General features: G+C 35.8%; 1 protein-coding gene and 1 long non-coding RNA gene across 2 annotated transcripts in view; one reads left to right on the forward strand and one right to left on the reverse strand.

Moving 5' to 3' along the window:
- LOC146999584 (uncharacterized) overlaps nucleotides 1–23,076 on the forward strand; it is a 69,999-nt gene that overhangs the window by 16,496 nt on the left and 30,427 nt on the right. The gene's annotated exons all lie outside the window — the stretch shown is intronic.
- Nucleotides 103–23,076, reverse strand: part of LOC118184608 (uncharacterized) — a 593,523-nt gene continuing 570,549 nt past the window's right edge. The window contains exons 10-11 of the mRNA XM_085808461.1: nucleotides 20,623–20,985; nucleotides 103–5,581 (exon numbers count right to left, since the gene is read on the reverse strand). Of these exons, the coding sequence (XP_085664587.1) occupies nucleotides 4,785–5,581; nucleotides 20,623–20,985 (1,160 nt within the window). The 3' untranslated portion in view covers nucleotides 103–4,784. The remainder of the gene's footprint in view (nucleotides 5,582–20,622; nucleotides 20,986–23,076) is intronic.

A 23,076-nucleotide genomic window follows, 5' to 3' on the forward strand; every position in this document is an offset into this window, starting at 1 on the left:
GTGAAGTGTTGGCATATATATATATATTTTTTGTTTCTTTCAGTTTCTTCTCAGTTTATTATATCAATGTTCAATTTTCTTATTAAGATGGCTTTACAAACCTTTTTTTTTTTTTTTTTGTATTTTTATTATTAACATTTTGCGTGTTTATTTATTAAATATCTCGTTGTTGGCCCTTAAGCCACATAAAATTCGATTCAACAGCAGAATCACAAAATATTTAAAAACAGGATATCTTTAGAATTTCTGATAGACAGTCTCGCGCGCTTGAAAATGTTTTATTCCGTACAGTGTTGCCACTGCTAGGTTTGAAATCGTTGAGTTTGTTAATCAAAAACTTGTTAATGTTTTACAAAATATGAAATAGATAATAAAAAAAAAAAAAAAACTCAAATCTCAGGCTTCCAGGTGCCCATGTTCGAATGGAGGACTTTGTTATTCAAAATTGGATGGTTCTACGTACCGTTGTTTTTTCAAAATGTGAAAAATATACATGCCATATGAACATATACATACGTATATATATATACATATACATACCAGGTTCTTCATCATTTAATATATTTAAATATAATGCAAGGCGATAATATTTGGTGTCAACAATTTGAAAAGTGATACGCCGTTTGCAGTGATTCAACGCAAAATACTGTTTCGAGACTAATATCACATTCAGGACTAACGTTCCTTTTGGACTAGTAATAATTCTAATTAGAATATTTTCCTTTTTGAAATTTTCGAAGACTGTATTCAAATAATCGACAGCCACATGTATAATAAGTAACTCAAATTTCACTTTTTAAAAAATGTTAAATATTTGTACATGTTTGCCTTTATTTTGTAAAACAGAATAATGAACACCACTTATTATAAATTATTTGAATTATACTAGTGGTCTTAAACACATTAGCTATTAATTTATTAGCAAGTTCTGAGCGTTTTATTTCGTGTCAAGACGGAGCGACGCCGCATGTCGTGATTTTTCAATCAACCAAGAAACATCACCGGTGCAAATCAGTGCAAAGCGGGTAACAGGGTTAAAAAATTTCAGAACTTTTAATATTAAATTCCTAACTACACTTGATGTGTAGTAAAGCTCAATTTCGTTATGAAAATATTAGAAAGCCCGGCCGTCATACGAAATGACCGCTGTTCTAGATATTATAAATTGTAATTAAAATGATTTGTGCAAAGGTATCTGCTAATTTAAACTGAATTACCCAGGGCAGGCGGCAAAGACGCCCCTTTTCTTACTGCTCCACGGGATTTCCCCCTTCTACTTTCTTAATTGCTTAAAGTAGAGTGCAACGAAGGAAACCACTGGTGGTACATTTCTTAAGAGCCACCGCTATCTCAATAAATAAATGTGATTTAAATAATGAAATGTTAATTCACATGTCAAAGATCTCTTTGTACCCAACATTTCTTGTGTAGATTCTTTCCATCATTTTTAAGCTCGCCTTGCAAAGGACCATCAATTATTTTTAATTTTACGTCCGTTCTTTCACGAACTCTTGAACAGGCAACATAAATTTGACCGTGTCCAAATGCAGGCTCATGTAAAAAAATGCCAACACGCTTAAGCGTTTGGCCCTGAGACTTATGGTCATAGCAAAGGCAAGTTTTACAGGAAATTGTCTACGTCTCAATTGAAACGGCAACCCTGTGCCGTAACAGCTTCACCCTATTGGCTAGTACAGTTACGCAAGCAACCAATAAACTCTCGGCGACAAACAGACACTTAAGTCGCATATATATATATATGGGGTGAAGTAACATCATCTCCTCCGAAACGACTGGCTCCCGGTCTTAGCGAAGCATGCCGTAGGATTCCGCAGGTCCGTGGCACGCCATTTTGACCCTTCGCGTCTTCGTGGGACTTTAATTAGCCGATATATTAATTAAAAACTAATTTTTCCCTACATTTTCCATTTTCTTTTCTTGGGTTTTCCCTATTACAGGGATTTGGCTACGTGCCAAATCCTTTTTTCTCGAATATCTATGAACGGCGCCGAGTTGAAATTCGAGACGCATATCCTCGAATTCCAAAAAGGTGTCCGAATCTATTGATACCGTTCTCATCTTCGTACGACTTTAATCGGCTGAGATATTAATTAAAAACTGCGGAAACATTAATTTGCGCGCTCATTTTTTTAAGTGGCAACAATAAACTATCGGCGACACACACTTTAGCCGCTTATATATATAAAGATATTATATATAAAGATATTGAGTGTATTTTAATAATTCCATCTTTTGTGTTTTAATTTTTTCCGAATTATTTCTTGTGGCTTCATTAATAGTAATAAACTGTTAATTTTGAACTGTTTAAAAGACGCCCATTTTTTGGTGGTAACTGGCTACGATAAAGGCCTTGCAGACGCACTTCCACTGGCTCTGCACATATGAAAGAAGCATATTATACAGTATAAAGATTTTTTTTAACAGTATAAAATTATGTGAAACGCTACAATATGTCTTTAGAAATCTGACAGTAATAGATTTATACCTCCAGAAGATTTTTGTTACCAAATTTGAAATCAAAGAACAAATTAAAAAAAAAAAAATGCTTTCAGATTTTATATTGCGCCCAAAAGGGCATTTTTTCCATTTATATAATACACATACACGTTTCGAGAGCATTTGGGCTAATCTCCCTTTGGGCTAAAAATATTTGAGAACAGCCTATATTTAAAATTTCCGATAGACAGTCTTGCTCGCTGGAAATAAAAATGCTTTTTTTCCCGTACAGTGTTACCATTGCTCGCTTTGAAATCGTTGAGTTTGTTAATAAAAAATTCGTTAAAGTTTAACAAAATATGAAATAAACAATAAAACAGATTCAAAATTCGGGCTTCCAGGTGTTCATATTCGAGTGAAGGTGTACGTTATTAAAAAATGGATGGCTCTAGGTACCGTTGGTTTTTCACAATGCGAAAAACATGCATACATTCATGCAGATTCTTCATTACTTGATTTCTTTAAATATAATACTGAGCGATAATATTTATTGGCAACATTTTGAAAAAGTGATTCAGATTTTTAGATTCGAGGCAAATTGCCGTTTTGAGACTAATAGCCTTTCTGGCTAACCGTCCTTTGCGCTAAAAGAAAAGATTTTTTTTTTCAAATTCAGCTTTGGCGGACGTTAATTTAATATGAAAACTTTTCAAGAAATGATCTGACATGATTTTTTTCATTACCAGTAAGACACTTCTAAACGTATTTAATCATCTATTTTTAAACTGTGATGATTGATGATCCTTTGCATATGATGGGCATTTTATCGGATTCTTCATTGTGAACTAATGATATACTTTTATTATATTTTTCATATTCGGGTTCGATACAAAATCAAATTTTAACTTAAAAATTCATTCCTGGATCCCTGATTATTCGCGGATCACAATACGTTTTAGAATCGCTGCATTAAATCTTTTCATTCGAATTCAATGCAAAATTAAGTTTGAGTTTTACTATTTTTAAATAATTACAAATATCAAATAAGAAGAGAAACACGCCAGGGTAAAACTTAACAGAATTGTTTCTGCTCCTGAAGAAAGGACACCAGTGTCTGACAGCCCTCGAAATCGAATAATTTGTATTTAAAATCTACGCCAAAATAAGGTTGATGATTTGCCTAACTTTAATTACTAACTTCTTGAGCATAATATATGTAATCCACTAATATTTAAAAAGCGAATATTCTAAAACATTCGGTGCACTGTATTAGTAAATTAGAAATTATGATTATTTATTTTACGCTGATATCACTCAGAAGTTTATCCAAATCTTGTTAATAATTATAATATTGATAAGCTCAAAAAGTCTGCGAAATATTAATTTGCATCTCAAGTTTATTAAAAGCCCTCTTAATTTCATTCATTCTTTTAACAAATATTTTTTTTATCTAATCATTACATGCATTCAGTATCCTGTTTGTAAGAAAGGGTGATATTCATATGCTTAATAGGAATACATTTCTCAGTTTCAGAATATATAAACTTTCATTATTATATAATTTATAATTTTTACAGCATTTGCTGAATACAAATAACAAAAAATCTATTCTGATATCTTGCTAATCATGTTAGGAAGATACATCGCTCATTTGAGAAGCGCTACAGAAGAATTAAACCCCAACACATGTACGGTCTTGAAAAGGTGGTAAGACAGGTTTTTCATTCACAAGCATAAGGTAGCTATAAAATTATAAATCGAAAATGATACTGCTCTTTTTACCAGCAGTTTTCTAACATCTATGTATTTATCTAATCAATCTGGAACTGGACATAATATTTATCACATATACATAAAACGTTTCCATTCTTCTGAAGTGCCATTAAAGGACACTTTCATTGAAGCACATTCCTTATAAGCACAGGATTCCATATAAAGACACATATGTTTGGTGAAAAATTTCAAATATTCGGACAAAGTGCACTATGAACAATTACAAACTATCTAATAACAATGAAGAATAAAAAGTTGCTGCCTGAGTAAAATATTGCAGTATGGCTTATCGCTGTTCCGTACTGGAGCGAATATCGCAAGTTTTGGATCATCCGTGATAATCCTAAGTTGGACAAGGAAGACTCGTATTAAAGAAATGTTAAGGTAAATGTAAAAGGTGATACTACTAAGTCCATGATAAAAGGAGGATTAATGAGTCAAACGATTGTGCATGCCATAGAAATGATATTTTCCAACAGCTCACAAATCTCCATTCGCCTGGTAGATAGCGATGTTTCGACTAGCTTAGACCTGAGATCTCACTTCTCAGAAAGTCAACGTTTGCCAATGACGTCAGGGGCCGACAAAGTCGAAGCGACACTATGAGCTCTGGAAGAGTCTTTGTCGCTAGGCTCTGTGCTGGCCTGTGCCCTCAAAGGCTCGGGATTGTTGCGAATACTTCTAGGCGTACCAGTTCGATAACCTTTGGGATATGAAGGGTCTTCATAGGGACTTCGGAACGTCGCCAAAGGCAGACCCTTTTCTGTTGCACTGCCTGATGCCCCTTTGGCAGCCAGCGGACCACGCGGTCCATCGGGCGTCACTCTAGCCATTCCAAATTTAGGAAGACCTATTTCACCTGGAGATCGCGTGAAAGCAGACCTAGGAGCTCCAGCTTCTAATGGACCTCGTAGAAAATTAGCTTTCACATCCGTTGGTCCGGTTGTATTTTTTTCAGCGAGAGGTTTTGTTTTCTCACCAGGCTTGTATGGGGAATAACTGGAAGGGGGAGGCACTGATTTCGTAGGCGCATTTTCAGGTGTTCCCCAACGACCGTAATTGCTGCCACCTTTAGTGTCTAAGGTAGGCCTTTGGGATTCCAACCTCTCTAAAGAAGAAGGTTCATTTTTGGCGGGATTGGCGACAACTTTTCCGCCCACGATCCGATATGTCGGAGGTGGAGGAGACAGATCACGGCGCTCCTTCATATGCATGGGAACAGGTGGAGGCGCCGGAGGCACGATGACATCACTCTCTAGACTCTCAAAGCTTTCGCTGATGTATGGAAATCGAGCTTGTTGGAGCCCAGCGCCTCGTCCAACTCCTCCTTTTTTCGGTATCGATTCACCACCTGTAAAAAACAAGAGATATTTTTAAGTGATCCTGAAAATTGATGAAAGGCATAGTACACTTTCGATATCATCATTAATAGTTCCAATGAATACTTTACTAAGGCAATCTGCTTTGTGAAGGTTATCTTCTTAAACAAATGCGTAAAGAAAAGCAATCTGCTTTTTTTAATAATTAAAACACGTTTATACATTGGGATTTTATTCCGTTAAAATATTTGATCAATTTCATTCGAATCTCCATGAATGGTCACTCCAATTTAGCGGATATTCACAATTAATTGATAATTCCTAAATTCCTATATCCTTGGAAGAAGACACCAGTGAATTTCAACCTCCAATAACAAACAGTTTTGAGAGTGGGCAGAAATAAAGGCTGTTCGAAGTATTTTAGTAGACGGTAATTTTTGAACAAAAGGAAGAGAGAATAAATAATGAATAAAAGAAGAATCTCTACTAAAGGCGCATTTATTTCCAAAGGAGAGTAGACAATTCATGAGGATAGAAGCAATTTCCAGGAAACCTGCAGCTTTTTATAGGGAACTATGAAATAGGAGTAATTTGCAAAAGTAAATTCCCAAAATTAAAATCAAGAACCATTGTGTTCCGTGTTCGAGATGTGTGCTGTTTGCTATTTTTGGCTACATTGTTCTGTTACCCACATATGCGTGCAAATAATATTTGGTTATGTTGGAGTTAAAGCAAAAGTGGGTCTTATTGCTGAAGATGATGCTATTTCATTTCGAAAATTCTCCGTCCTATTTGATCATAAATTTATTAACTTGGATCATTTCCGTTTGCTTGTAACAAATTCGGAACACAAGATTTCAGATCAAATGTAAGCAATAATTACAGAAATAAATGATTCGATGTTGGGCTGAAAAGCGTTTATTGTTAAATTTGTAGCTGGCCCATAAAAGACTAATTGCACATAACTCTGTAAATTTAGCTCTGTACTCATCAATGGACCGTTGAGTTATCTCTATTCAAACATACTCCTATACCATTGTTTAACCAGTACAAACAAATTTCTCTCTCTGTCTTAAAATCCGTTACCTGGCTATACTGCTTGCGAAGACGGGTTATAAGCATTTTACTTAATATGACTGAACTTTGAAAAGAAATTTAACTAAAATTTAATTTGAAAAAGTTTGTTTTGTTCCATAGATATGTTTGAAAGAAAAAACAAACACTCGACAGAGTTCAACTTATATCAGTTACAGAAAATGCGGGAATAGTATGTAATTATTTGCATATTTCAAAATGACCTTTTGTTAAAGCAAAATTCTCGTCATTTTCCGAACGCGACTTTATAGCTAGAATTTCAGTTTTGCTCAGGCTATACATGGACATTATAAGAAATAGACTAACCCAAACGGGTTTTCTCCCTCGTCTGAGGCGTTGCCGGCTGTCACATTGATCACATCCGGAGGAACAGGGACGACTTACAGAAATTTAACATTGGTTGCCTATTGCAGCGTGTATAATTTTCAAGAAAAAGCTGGTTGTAGCGCCTCATTTCACAAATTAGAATTTCTACACATTTTTATTTTTGAAATTGAGATTGGTTTTTAAAAATTTAGCATATTTATCAAGCATAATTAACGTTCCAAATAATTATAAAGCTATTGCATGCTTTCAGGGCTGGATATTTTTTAGCTTTTCCTATGCTGTAAGGCAATTTGTAACTACTTCTTTTAGAAAAAATATTTTAAATCTGAACTAATAGAAAATTTCAAACAAGCAATTTTCTCTTGCAATAATTTTTATGCTTTTTATTGGTGTAAATAAGTAAAAAATACTAAAATATTTAAAAACAAATTTTTGAAAGTTTTTTTTTAAATTCTAAATTGTGCTACTTTTTTAAAATTATAGATGAGTATTACAGCACAATTTCTATAAAGGAATTTTATTTCAATTATATTTCATAATACATCATAGTGATAAACACTTTTGACTCCTTAACAATTTTTATACATTTAATTCTAATATTAAAATTGTATTTAACCATAATAATTAATTTTGCTTGTATTTTATAGTGATTATTTTTTAAAATTATTTTTAGTTCTGCATAAGATTTTTTTTTATTTACTGTTAATTTAATTTATTAGCCCAAAGCCGCGGTAGCCTAGAAAGGCTGTAATTTTTGAAGCGGCATTTTGCGCTGTTTTACTATAAATGTCCGTGTCTCCTTGCAAATTGTTGTTACCAAATATTATCGCCCTGTATTATATGTAAAGAAATTAAATAATGAAGAATCTGCTTGAATACATGTATGTTTCTCGCACTGTGACAAAAACGACAGTATCTAGGGCCATCAAATTTTGAATAATGTAATCCTCCACCCCAACATGGGCATCTGGACGGCCGAATTTCAAATTTGTTTTAATCTATTCCATATTTTGTAAAATTTTAACGAATTTTTGATTAACAAACTCAACGAATTCAGGGCGAGCATTGTACGGAAAATAACAGTTTTATCTCCAGTGCGGAAATTCTAAAGATATGCTGTTTTCAAATGTATGAGGTTTACGGGCGAAGAACATGATATTCAATAAATATAGGTAACACACAAAACTTTAAAAAAAGGTTCCTTTTGGACGTAATATAAAATCTGAGTGCTTCTAGATTTTATTTTATCTTTTTTTCCCCCTTCATTACGCTCAGAAAATTTTATGCTCCAAATTTTAAGAATTATTAAAATAACTAATCCACTTTATTTTTAATAATTTAATGATCATATAATCAAATAAATATGATCGTTTTGTAATGTATAGTTTGGAAAATCACTGCCTGAAAATGTTCATCAAATTTAAAAAAAAATATCACATATTGTTTAATTTTACCTTATTTATTTCAAAGTATAACTTACTATCAATCTTATTTAATTTACTTTATTTTTACAAAAAATTAAGTTCATAAATTTTGTGCTTAGAGTTTTTACCGTTTTACCAAAGTAAAGATGTTTGTACAAGAATTACGCGTGAAAAAAATGCCGAAGTGCAGTAAAAAGTGCTTTAATGAGATATATTAAATCCTATTTGGAAAAAACTGTGGCTTTCATAATCTCAGCACTATACAACGTATCACATTTAATAATTAAAAAGAGTTATATGATACAAATGCCATAGGCTTCAGTGTTAAAGTAAACCTGATCGTCCCTAGTCTTTCTTGCCGACGTGTCGGTGACGCGCGCCTCGCCCACTGCGTTAGTCTATCTCTTATAAGGTCCATGAGGCTATATAGCGACAGATGGTCGTAGAAGCTTAGGAATCTCGTTCCACAGTAAAAACGGCAGATTATCATGACTTGAAGGATTTTCAATGAGGAATGCTTAACAGGTGCTATACTGAGATGGATCACAGAACTTCAGAAACGTAGGAAAAATATGGAATACAGTCACTCCGACAAAACACCTATCCGAGCCATCGAAAGATTTCAGATCATCATGCCAAGGTTTTTCTGTCAAGAATGATTTGAAACAACAAATATGCACCATAGAAGTAAATAAATAGCAACTCAACGCTGCCCTCTGTGTGATCTTCAGCGAGAGGAAATGTTACATGCAGGTTATGGGTTTTAACTGTCGAAGCCAAGTACGAACGTATTACTTGCCTCATGACACAGAACACTGTACCTCACCTGGGCATGAGAACATAGCCACTGGACGCAATAAACGAATTATCATTTGAAGCAACAAACGAATGGATTCGTCTGATAATGTTGCGCGTTCAGCTGATCTTCGCATAAAGTAAAGAGATTACAAGTGGAATTTCGGTTCTATGAATGATGAGTCAATAACCTAATACCATGTGAAAAAAATACATATATGCTTAAACGAGCTTGGTTAGAAATAGCGTACTTTCATATGCTTTACTACCACTCACTTTATACGTTTACTCTACCGAGCTTAGTTAGTTTACATAAGAATTACACATCCACAGCTATAAATTTACGTTTTGAAAAGCACTAGACCAAGCTTGGAGTCATGAAATGGCCTGCTCGTTCACCAGATCTCAACAGTTCATAAAACATAAAATTCCATCTGATAGCAAAGCCGCTTTGCAGGCTATCTCCAACAATAAATTTTACACTTGCGAACGAATTTACAAATGTAGGAAGATTCTCATTAGTCTGGATGACTCAAATGTCTTGCAGTGGATTCCTGCTTATTGTGGCATCGAGGGAAATGAAAGAGCCGACTTTCTCGCAAAGAAAGGAACGACTATTCTACAAACCACTAATAACCATGTAACTTTTAATTCTGCAAAAATCCTAATTAAATTATAATTTAACAGCAGGTTTGCTATCAAATGAAGCTAAGAAAAAGGTCTGGGAGTGTCTCACTAGTTCAAGCCAGTTTTCCAGATTTTCCTCGTCTTGTAGCCATGGCGTTATTTCACCTTTTGAAGGAGAACGATTGTTTAATTGACAAAAATAAACATTCCATCCAAACAGATATAAGGTATTTTCTCTCTCCTTCCAGCATGCTATATAAGATATTTTCTCCCTCCTTTTTGCATGCCTTCGTGGAGTAACCGTTAGGCATGTATTCGAGAGGTTCAGTTTCGAGTCCCGCCGAGAGTACTACTTATTTTCCCCGTACTGCTGTTTCAAAAAATGACTCTACAGTGGCACCCGAACTAAACGGCTGTGGATGATCATTCTTCACCACCAGGATTTGGCCATTGGGTTCCCTAATCCCCAGTCGCCCGTTAAAAGGGGGAATTTATAAAGTATTTTCTCCCTCCTTTCTGCATGCCTTCGTGATGTAACAATAACACACTCGGTGCGTATTCGAGAGATCCGGGTTCGAGTCCCGGAGAGAGCCAATGCTTATTTTTCATGTAGTCCTGCTTCCCCACAAAAGAACCTAATGACACTACAGTGCCTTCGTGGTGTAATGGTAGCACAACTGACGCGTATTCGAGAGGTCCAGGTTCAAGTCCCCGCGAGGTCATTGCACATTTTTTGCGTATCCTGCTTTAAAATAACCTACAAGTAGCGCCCGAACAGAAAAGGTGGTGGATAATAATTCGCCATCACCAGGGTTTGACGACTGGGTCCCCTAATCCCCAGTCATCCCTTCAAAGGAGGAGAACATAAGGTATTTCCGCCTTCCCTTCAGTATGCCTTCGTGGTGTAACAGCAGCACACTCGGCACGTATTCGAGAGGTCCTGGTTAGAGTCCAAGCGATAGCATTGCGCATTTTTTACATCTGCAGCATCAAAAGATCCTAATGACTCTATACAGATATCCTCAATCTTTGAATATTACAGAATTTCGGATTGTTCTTCAAGAAGTATAATGCTCAGGATCACAAGGGTTAGTACTTTTGCACCAGATTTAGTACTTTTCATAAATGTTCAGTTTTTAGTACTTACTTTCTAATAATGAAAACATAAATAATATTTGTTATAGAGCCACATGAATTTTTACCTCAAGTGCACTAAAACATAATATTTAATAAAGCAAACCAGTTGCAACATTACTATAAAATTACTTAGGCCTATTTTTCTTTTTTTAAGATTCAAGTTATTAAAAGAAGTAAATTTCAATATAAATTATTACCTTAAGTTGAATATCGCTTTTGCTTTCTAATTTAACTAGTAATGAAACAGTTATGAAATATTTTATGAAATTCTAATGTATTGCAAATAACACCAACTGAAAGAATAAATCCGACTGGCAATGTGTAGTTGTTTTATATATAGAAAATCTATATTCAAGAGCGAGAGTGGAAGCTCTGAAATGAATATAGACAAGAGTGAAATTCCAGAACGATACACTACGACTCCTTATGGTGAAATCATACTTTCCCTTGTGTCCCCTGTGTCGTCCCCCTGTGTTAAGTTATTAATCAAATGTTTAAAAGCAAGCAAACTTCAAAGATCTCACATTAAAAGTTTTAGGAATGGTGATTTTTGAAATGGGAAAATTATTCATATTGAAGACACTGGCTATGAAAATGCAGATATAGGATGATAAGGAGAAGGGTTGAGCAAAAAGCATACTAAAAAAAAAAGGTTAAGAATTTTTTTCGGAAAGAATGAAAAACTAAAATAAAAGGATAAGAAATGTTACCTAATATGACAGCATCAATTAAAGCGGTTTTGGGGCTTAAACCTTTCATCATTGGCAACTGAAAAAAAAATTCCAGTAGCGATTATAAATAGCAATAAAACAAAAAATCAGTTTCAAACTTCCTTAAACAACCAAATCAAACATCACTTGTAATCATGAAACTAAAAGTAACAGTCAAACTCAAATTTATAACTGAGCTTAGTAGTCAAAGCCAACGCAACTGATTTTAAATTCCAAGTTAGCTAAGAACTTCTCACTGGGCTAACAATTAAAATGTCAGCAGCAGTAACGCAAAGCCAAAGAATTATAATTTTATCAGGAGTGGCGAAACCTAGTAACGTGTCCTGGAAAGACAGAAACACGCTCTGTCTTATTCCGAAACTGATTTGTATTCTAATTAGAAAATGGAAAGGATAAGTGATAGCAGAAGCTGAAATTATAAATAATTGGTTGATTAAAATAACCGTACAATGTAATAAAATGCTAGAAAATATTATTAAATGATTTATGATTTTTAATTCTCTCCTACCGTAAAATAAAATATAAAACGAGAACGAAAAAGGCTTTGCTAGTGAAGGAAAACTAGAAGATCTGTGATATGTTAAAGGTCGTCAAGACTTCTAATGCAAGCCGCTGTTCTAGATTACAAACTTCATTCTAGAATGCATCACGCATTTAGATATGTAGTTTACTGAGCATAAGGAAACGAAAGGACTTTAGAAAAGAGAAATACTTAAAAATAAATTACGTGCCCTGTCCCGAGGCGAACATTCGAATAACCAGCTAGATGTACTGACCATTATAACGCAACAATCACAACAGTTCACCTTAAATTCCTCGCCACCCTCTCACAAATAAAGGTGATATAGTTTCAAATGGATTAATCTATTTTAGTGACACATAGAAAGAGAATACCCGCTAGATCAATCCCATGTTGGTAAGAATTAATTGTCCACCATTTTTGTTTGTAGTCACAGGTGCAGATAAGAAGAGCTTAAGGTCGAGGTAATATTGAAAATAAATATATCTTTTGGCCGAAGTCGAAAACTGGATTTTTTATTAATCTAATTAATGTAGATTAATGAATTCTACTTAAGAGCCTCATTACTTTACCAAAATACAGCGTTCAGTATTACAGTAGCATAAAAATGTAATTTATTTTTCTGGAAACGAACAACGAATTATGATTGTTAAGAATTATTTAATACTTGTTTTAAATATTTTTTTAAAATTTCGTTAATTACTTTAAAGAAAAAATACATCGTTTCAAACTAAATGAATCTAGTAGAATTTTGAATGCATTGAGCTCAGGTATTTGAAAAGCCAGAAATTCAATGATCCTTCGTAAATACTGAAAACCTCAGTTAAAAACATTAAAAAATAACAATATGGAATGCAAAAAATTACTTGTTATATTTCCTCAAACTACTACGCAATAAATAGAAAATATATTCTTAGGGTTTGTTTTACCAGTTATTAATTTATTAGTGCAGATGGCATCACCAATACTTTTACAAAGAGGAGACCTATTTACTTACCCACACAGATTGTAACTCCATTGGACTTCTGCATGGGATTTTTTTATAAACTGCGGGTAAAAAAAGAAAAATTCGAAAATCGGACGATTTGAAAGAGGATATCATTGAAACAGTTGCTCTAAGGGCTTCTCAGGCGTTAGAAAATTCTTAGTAATAGCACTTGTTTTTTACAACTGCTAAGTTATATAAGGAGTCTTACGCTGAATGAGTTAAATTCTGTAAGAACCCGGGGAAATGTGTGGTATAATAAACAATACTTTAATAAATCTTATTAATATCAGTAAAATCTTATAAATATCAACATATGCATATTTCTGGATATTTCTTATGCATCCTCTCTGAATGTTTATCAGAATGATTTAAAATACAAAATATTTTATGGTATAAATAAATAGCTTATAACGTTGCGCGCCTCTAACTAGCACGCAACCAAGAGGTGACTGTGAAAGCTTGTATAAACTTGTATTTGAGTCTTATAAAGGGTTTAAGTCCCTTTTTATTCAACGTACTAATTTACAATTGCGTTCTCTTGACGCTTACAAACGGTGCCAACTCGGCAGTCAAAATAAAAATAAATCCTGAAAAGAAATTAAAGACAATATTCTAACTACGAGGCTCTCTCAAATAACTAACTCACCGCGTTTTACAATACGGCTGCTAATTCAGCAGACTTGAAGCTCACTGGAACAATTGCAACTACTTCCCGCCAAGCACATAGGCCGCAACGCGGGGTTTTTCAAATCTCTATAACTACCTCCGCGCTCGCTAAGTAAGAATAACTCTCTCTCACCGAACTTGTTTCCTTCTATTTAAATCATACTACTTCCGCTGATAATTTGAATGCTTGCGCGTTCTACTCAAATTTACATATTCTGGCATTGGCAGTTCCAGGGGAAAGTAAGGATTGACAGGAAAGATAGTTTAAACTTAAAATAAATGTTAGTTAAAATAACTATAAACCCTACATTTGCCGCTGCCAGAATTTGGAAAACTTGGAAGCAGGTCCTACAAACGACCTGTTGTAAGTTTATCTAATTCTGAACTAACTGGCGAAAGCCTCGTTTACACAAAAATAATCTTATGTAACAATTAAAATTCTGTTACTCTTTACAAAGGTTTCTTCTTACAGCAACTTTTCCTGGACTTCATCAATCAATCTTGGTCTTTCCTTCCAGCATCTGGAAGGAATAAGTATCAGTATCTTTCTACATACATTATAATTTACACTTTCTTGACACAATAAATTTTTGTTTTTAACGTTTCGTTTTTCTTAGTTATTGCTTACTTCACATTCATTCAATTTTTCAAGCATTAATTTAACTTTACCCTGGCTCTCCACCGTGTGTGGTGTCAAACGGGAATATTCGTGTTTTAGTCTTACAACACTTCCCCTAACCACCATGATTTGTTAGAATTCAACAACCAAATAGACACACCTTACTCGACATTCTACAACTCAATGAGCTACTTTAATATTCTTAAAAATTCAAATGTAGGTGGAGAACCCTACAAAACACATTCATTCTAACTTCCCCCTCATTCATCTTTTAAACATGCAGGCTTTCGCTCTAAAGCATGACTTTACAGTTTAATACTTAAATTTTGACTTCATTGCTTTTAAGCATTCACTTTTAGCATCTACAATTTTATGCTTCTAGACTAAATTCTACTTTTACATAACATGCAAGTATTTACATACATTTACAAAAGTTTAATACATATGCTTTTTACAATTTACCATAAAATGAATAAGAGAAAATAAATTTTTACTTTACTCATCCTTCGCCAAGCTGGCGGCACTGAAACTAAAATTCTTATTAGTACATACAAGAATACGAAGTTATTTTTATCTCCGGCCAAATTTTGGCTTTAACATAACAGAATTAGTCTTTCGACCAACAGAAAATGCTTGTTTTTAGCTTTTACACTTAAAGAAAATAATACTTTTGCCTTAGCTAAATAAAGTAAAACAAAACTAAGTCTCAACCGAGACATATTGACTTTCGTCAAAACATAGAACTTCGTACTTATGCATAACATTTCGGAACAAAAGAGAAAAATATTTATAGAAGGTTTTAACTTATCTTTGAGTTTTCGATGCTTGAAACTCCGTCATCCGTTTTTGACAAAATTGATCCCAAGTTAGAGGTGTCATGGATGTCAATCTTCTCCTTGTTGATCTCCAATTGTCGTCCCCGTTGTTCTTTCTTTTGCGTCCTCTACATGCTGGCCTCTTGACGGAGTAATCGTCTGGTTGTTGGCTTTTGCGTTTCTGCCTGGGACGGCTGGTCTTGACGTCCTCCGGTCTGGAGTCCTTGAATTTCTTCTGTTCCTCGTACATCTGTGCTTCCTGTTGGCGTTTCAGTTTCCGGAACGGCGGCCTTGCTGGCACCTGACTCTGTGGCCGTGTGCGCGTTCTTCTTGATGTGTAATTCCTCCTGCCATCCTTTGTAGGTGGTGTTTTTCTTTTTACCACGGTTTCTTTACCCGGTTCATCTGTACTTTTGTTTTTCTTAAACGCCGGAGTTTGATAATCATTTTTTCTTTTTGATACCGACGTCCGGGTTGTAGAAGTGCTAGGTCTCTCTTCAGTTCTCCGTTTCTTGGGTGGTGGAATAGTTGTTGCAGTCTCTGGCCCTTCTATTTCGTTTAGACTTGAGTCCTGCAAGAAACTTTTAAGGATTTCAAAATCATTGGGATTATAGTATTTTTTCACCTGGTCGGGACTTGCTTTACAGATTTCCCCTCTCTCGTTTTTAAGATATAAAACTACTCCTTTGATTTCCTGAATTACATAGGGGCCTTCAAACTTTGGAGCTAGCTTTGCCATAAAATTGTCTGGGGCACTTGATAAAGAAAATTTCCGTTTCAATACTTTATCACCAACTTTAAAATCTGCTTCACGGCGTTTTTTATCGTAATAAATTTTCTGCCTATTTCTTGCCGTATCCGAGGTTTTAAGCGCCTGATCAATTAGTTTTTGCACGTCCTTTTGTTTGAATTCCTGCTCTCTTTGTTGCACAAAGAATAATTTATCTAAAGGCGTACTTAACTTTCTGCCTAAAAATAATTCTGCTGGAGTTTTTCCCGTAGTATCATGATGTGCCGTTCTTAAAGCATAAGCTAATTCATTTATGTAGCCATCCCAGCGCTTGTGATGTGTGCTAACGTAACTGCGAATTATTTTTACAATGTTTTTATTAACTCTTTCTGCTATGTTAGCCTGTGGTCTATACGGAACCATTTTGATATGGCGTATATCAAGTCCATTGCATATGTTTTCAAATATTTGACTAATGAATTGTTTTCCGTTATCGCTAATGACTTTTATCGGTGCACCGTATTTTAAAATGTATCTGTGTAAGAATGCATCTGCGACTGTTTTGGCTGACGCGCGTTTAAGTGGAACAATTTCTATCCATTTTGAAAAATGATCTACTATTACTAAAAGAAAACGATTTTTATTTAACTCGCTCTGGGGGAAGGGACCAAGGAGATCTATGCCTAAAATTTCATTCGGAAATGTAGCGCGAATGCTATTTAAGTACCCGGCCGGGCTGTAAGTAATATCATTTATTAACTGACATTGATTGCAGGACCTGACATACGCCGTTACTATTTTGTATAATTGCGGGAAATATACCGCCTCGCGTACCCTTTTTAAAGTCTTTCTGACCTCGAGGTGGCCCGCTGTTTTTTTTTCGTGCAACTCCCTCAAAATGCTTAATCGAAGCGAGGCTGGGATGACTGGCTTATACTCAAGATTTTCGTTCGTTGTTTTCGTATAGAATAATAAATTATCTATTATTTCATAGTTTTTTGCTCTATTTCTTATCGCATCGATATCTGTATGCTCAAAGCCTTCGGAGTCTTTCAAATAAGCATAGATATTTCCAAATTCAGGATCAGCTTTCAGTTCAGTAATAACCGTATCTCTAGAATCTAAAATTTTTGAAGTCAACACAGCGCATTTAAGTTCATTACCTTCCTCGTCCAGTTTTATACGAGAAAGTGCGTCAGCTACATTGTTTTCCTTACCCGGTTTATATTTTATTGTGATATTATATTCTTGGAGTTTTAAAGCCCATCTTATTAACCTGGGCGTTAGGTTTTTTCCCGAGTAAAGTCTACCAACAGCCGCATGATCCGAAAAGACAGTTACTGGCGATTTGCCGAAATAAACTCGAAATTTGTGTACAGCCATTAATACGGCTAATGTTTCTCTTTCTGTAGCTGTATAATTCCTTTGTGTTTGATTCAATGTTTTACTAAAAAATGCCAGCGGATGGTTATTTTGCATAAGAACCGCACCCACCGCATAGTCTGATGCATCTGCCGCAATTTCCAGGTTTTCGTCCCCCTCAGGGAATTTTAAAACAGGGGCATTAATAAGCGCTTCTTTTAATCTTTCAAAAGCCGTGTTAGCTTCCGCTGTTCACGTAAATTTACTCTTTTTTCTTTTGATTACTAAGAGTGGTTCAACAATATTAGCGAAATCTTTTATGAAAGATCGATAGTAAGAACATAGTCCAAGGAAAGACGAAAGTTTCTTGGCGGTGTTGGGCGGTGGGAAATTCTTAATAGCTTTTATTTTTGAATCTTGCGTTTCTATACCCTTTTGCGAAATTTTATAACCGAGATATTTAAGTTCTTTAGTTGCGAACTTGCATTTTGAGGCTTTAATTGTAAGACCGGCCTCTTTTAATAATTTAAAAACTTGTTCGAGATCACTAATGTGTTGTTCCAACGTACTACTCGTTATAATTATATCATCTAGATAAATTAAAGTTGATTTTCCTAGGACAGGCTTTAGAACAATGTCCATAGCTCTCTGGAATGTTGACGGGGCCCCACACAACCCAAAAGGCATGCGTAAAAATGCATAAGTGCCCGATTTTGTTATAAACGCGGTTTTATGTATATCTTCGGGTCTCATAGCTATTTGATAGTAGCCAGACGTTAAGTCCAAAGTAGACATATATCTCGTCGATTTGATCTGTCTAATGATCTCGTCTATAACCGGCAAAGGGTAAACTGGGAATTTAGTTATGCTATTTAGTTTTCTATAATCGATAGCAAACCTCCAAGCCCTTTTATCCGAAGGAGGAAACTCGTTCTTTTTCCTACATAGTACGACTGGACTCGCGTATTCACTATTTATGGGCGTTATTATTTTATTCTTTAACATCTCCTGAATATGTTCTTCGATGATTACGTCTTTTTGTTTGTCATAGCGGTAAGGTTTAGTCCTACAAGGTTTTTCGGCATTTAATTGAATCTTGTGAGTTACAATCTGACAGTTTCCCGGCTTTTCTGAAAACAAATGAGAAAAATTACTCACCACTTGCTGTATTGCTTTACTTTCCTGGTCATTCAAATGGCTAAGGTCCAATTCAGGTGTCTCCACCGGTTCCACCACCCTCTGGTCCATCTCCAGCACCACGGAACTATCTTGAAAATTTAATTTGGCCCTCGCAGCCCTTAAAAAGTCCATACCTAAAATAAGAGAGTGTTGGAGGTGTTTCACCACAAAAATTAATACTTTGAGATTTTCCTCTTTTACCTGTACGTTTAATGCTACTTTCCCGATGCAGTGACATGTTTTTCCTTGCGCCGCTATAATTTCCGTATTTCTGGTTTTAAAGAGTCGTATCCTATAAAAATTCTTTTTGAAGAACTTTTCACTCATGAAATTGCCTTCTGCCCCTGTATCGATGAGGGCTTCTACTGGTACATCGCCAACCAGGACTTGTATAATTGGTAGCTGTGAGTTTTTTACGATGACTGTATTTAGATGTCTATTTGAGGGTTTTTCTAAAACTTCCGGGGTCTGGACCCTCCCTTTCACAGGCCCCTCTAGTCGTTTAAAGCTTTCCTTTCAATCTGTGTCTTCTGGGTACGCGGATGCTTATTTTCAAATTTTCTTTTTGGGCCTTGCCCTTCAAGTTTCGATGCGTTAGCTTGATAGTTCTTTCCCCCATATGAGCGATTTCCATTTCTTGTTTCCTCCTTCCTTCTGGTACTTTGAGAATATGTTTCCCCTCTCGCTCTTTCCGCGATTCTGCGATTTTGAAACTTCACCGCCAATTCGAAAAGTTCCTGCAATGTGGTTGGGTTTCTAATTTCAAAGTAGTCTTGGACAGCGGGTAACAATCTTGGTAATATTATTTCAATAATCTCCGCATCGGGTTTTTTCCCATACAACATATCCGTTAGCTTGATTTTTCGTAAAATAAAGTCCGTCAATTGTGCTGTATCCCGTTGATAGAAACTATATAGCTCGGCTTCCAGCCGTGCGCGATCTTTCACTATGGGGAAGGCCTTTACTAACGATTTTTTGAAATTTTCAAAAGTATACGTCGGGCTTCCAAATTCACCTAGAAGAAATTTGCCTATATTTTTCCACCATAGCGCGGCCTGTCCTCTTAGTGCTGATGTGGCGATAGCAACGTTTTGTCTTTCGGGCACAGAATAGAGCTGAAAGTGGTTTTCTATACCTTCTAAAAATATGGACACCGAATTTTTTCCGTCGAAATAGACGTTTGGCTTGATTGATGCTCTCAAAGTCTGGACCAGGTATCCAAATCCTTCTAACTGCGTTGTCATTTCTTGGTGTTGTCCAGCGGCTTCCATCCAGTTTTCGGCCATTTCAGTTCGATAAGTGTTCGGGCGCCAATATAACGTTGCGCGCCTCTAACTAGCACGCAACCAAGAGGTGACTGTGAAAGCTTGTATAAACCACAGAGTCTTATAAAGGGTTTAAGTCCCTTTTTATTCAACGTACTAATTTACAATTGCGTTCTCTTGACGCTTACAAACGGTGCCAACTCGGCAGTCAAAATAAAAATAAAAACCTGAAAAGAAATTAAAGACAATATTCTAACTACGAGGCTCTCTCAAATAACTAACTCACCGCGTTTTACAATACGGCTGCTAATTCAGCAGACTTGAAGCTCACTGGAAAAATTGCAACTACTTCCCGCCAAGCACATAGGCCGCAACGCGGGGTTTTTCAAATCTCTATAACTACCTCCGCGCTCGCTAAGTAAGAATAACTCTCTCTCACCGAACTTGTTTCCTTCTATTTAAATCATACTACTTCCGCTGATAATTTGAATGCTTGCGCGTTCTACTCAAATTTACATATTCTGGCATTGGCAGTTCCAGGGGAAAGTAAGGATTGACAGGAAAGATAGTTTAAACTTAAAATAAATGTTAGTTAAAATAACTATAAACCCTACAAGCTTGCATATTTTTATAAAGCACGAGTATAACCAACAATATGGTTAAGAAATATTTGCTTAGATGGATGATTTTATTGATGGACACTGAATATTACTCATACGTAATTTGATCGATATGGATTGGATAAATCAGAAGCATGTTTGTCCTGCCAAAATCTAGAAAAGGTATATCTTACCATTTGGATGCTTATAGGTGCTAACATCCACTTCAGGCACGTAGCAGCCATCTGAAGACTCTTCGTCGTCTGCTTCGTCTCTGAATCCGACGGCCACTTGGTCAAATGCTGCCGGTCTTTTTTGGTTGACTTCACTGACCCGGTCTGGGCTGGAATGTCCCCTAATGTTTCTTTCTATGGTGGCCTCGACGGAAGCCTCTTTGGAACGTCTTTCTTTGTACTCTTTCTCTCGCAACTTTCGTTCCTTAATTTTGTTATAGCAGGAGATGGAGATAGACGCGCACATGGCTACGACCAGCGAAAAGAATACTACCAGGATGATTATCATGTGCTCCGACGTCAAGTCCATTCCAGCTCCTAAAGCTGAGTGAAAAAAAAAGAACACTTTCTTAACTATGTATTAAAGATATCAGTTAAATTTTTTGCACACTTTTCAGACACAGTATTCCTTTAGCTTATCGGCTCTGCGATTTCATGGATTGTAAAATATTTTCATATCAAAAACATAAAGTAGTTAAAATGAAAATATAGTAAGTAATAATTGATATTTGATAAAACAGGCTGCGCAGTGTGAAAATAATTCCATAATTATGTGAATAATATAGTTATAATATTTTATTAAAATACCTAAACCGTGCTAAACTGGGAAACCATTAATTATCACTTATAACAGTATAAGAAAAAAAAATTATCCCCAAAAGATGGCTTGTGGCAGTATTGTGATAACTTCTTAACTGTTTAGCTAGCATATATCATATAGAATGGTTTGACTGCTTTCAGAATAAACTGATTTATAGAATGACAGTAATTATGAGGCGCTAGAGTAAATTGACTGGATAAACTACAGAATAAACTGAATTATAGAATTACAGTAATTATGAGGCACTAGTAAGTAAATTGACTTCACTGACATATGTATGTTATGTCACATACATATGTCAGTGATAATACATATACATATGTTATTATCACTGACATATGTATGTTAACACATACATATGTCAGTGATAATATGTCAGTCAGGCATGCTTTTAACGCGAGGCATATTTTTAAGGTAAGTCTACTTGGAATTAAAAAAGGAACAAGTAGAATTTTCTTACCAATTTAATTTTTATACGAAAGCCTGTAACTTAGTCTATTTTTCTATATAATTCAAGACAATATTGAGGCACTTATCGTATCGTACAACCAGGTTTTGAATACCCTCTTCGCAGAAATCTGCCGCCTGATTTTACACCCACTGCAACACATCGACCTCATCATCGTCGTTGTGGTGAAGACTGCCCAGGTGCTTCTCCAAATGTAGGAACAGGTGGTAGTCACTGGGCATTAAATCGGGATTGTACAGGACGTGATCAAGTTGTTCCCAGCCAAATGACGCGAGATCTTGAGTTTGTTTAGCCGCGTGTGGACGGGCATTGTCACGAAGGAAAACGCCCCCTTACTCAGCATGACACGTCTTTTGTTTTGGATTGCACGGTGCAATTTGTCTAATGTCTCCTTATAGAAATATTGTAGTAGAATATACTGTGTCACTACGAGGCAAAAAATTTCCAAGAAACATTCCCCCTTCCTGTCCCCAAACACAATACACATGATTTTCTGGACTGAAATCGTTTGCCTCAACTTCACTCTGTAGAGATTAATATCTCTCGGTTATTCCCGAAGCATAAGAATATCCCGAAGCAGAAGAGATGAAAAATGAGCAATGCCCTCGCGGGGACTCGAACCTCTCGAAAACGCGCCGAGTTTGATGACCATTTCACCACGAAAACATGGTAAGAAGGCGGGAGAAATACCTTATAACTCTCTTAAGTAATGATGAATGCTTCCATTCCATGGACTGCTGCTTTGATTCTGGCGTAGAGTAAGGCCGCGTTCGTCGCTAGTGACAGTTTGGCTTAAACATTCATCCCCTTCTGAAGGAAAGCTAAGCACTCACTAAACGCTTGGCTTTATGCACCTCTGTCAACATTTTAGGTACTCAGTATGCGATAATTGTCGGTAATTTAAGCCTTCGTTCACAATTTCTTACAGAACACTGCGTGAAACCCGAGGAAAATCATCAGATAATGATGGAATTGTAAAGCAGCTGTTCTGTTTCACTCGTTCATCAATTTTCTCTGCCAAATCTTTAGTAATGATAGAAGGTCGCCCACTTCTTTCATCGTCATGAACATTCGTGCGGAAATCTTTAAAAGCTCTAACTTATCTCCGTGCAATTCCATTGCTTATAATATTTTCTTCGTATGCGTCACTAATCTAACGATGAATTTCAGTCGCTTTCACATCTTTAACATTAAGAAAACGAATCACCGATCCTATTTCATAGCCAGTGGGATTCTCAGTCAGCGGAGCCATTTTAAATACTCAAAAACAAATGTTAACACGGTCAAAGTTTCCGTAACGGCGCCTGTGGCTTGCCAACGGATGCTCGTAGCCGGCCGCAAAGCT

Source organism: Stegodyphus dumicola, chromosome 1 (genome assembly GCF_044657685.1).
Source record: "Stegodyphus dumicola isolate Sdum_Otavi_A_Nest chromosome 1, ASM4465768v1".
In the NCBI taxonomy this organism is placed as follows: Eukaryota; Metazoa; Arthropoda; class Arachnida; order Araneae; family Eresidae; genus Stegodyphus; species Stegodyphus dumicola.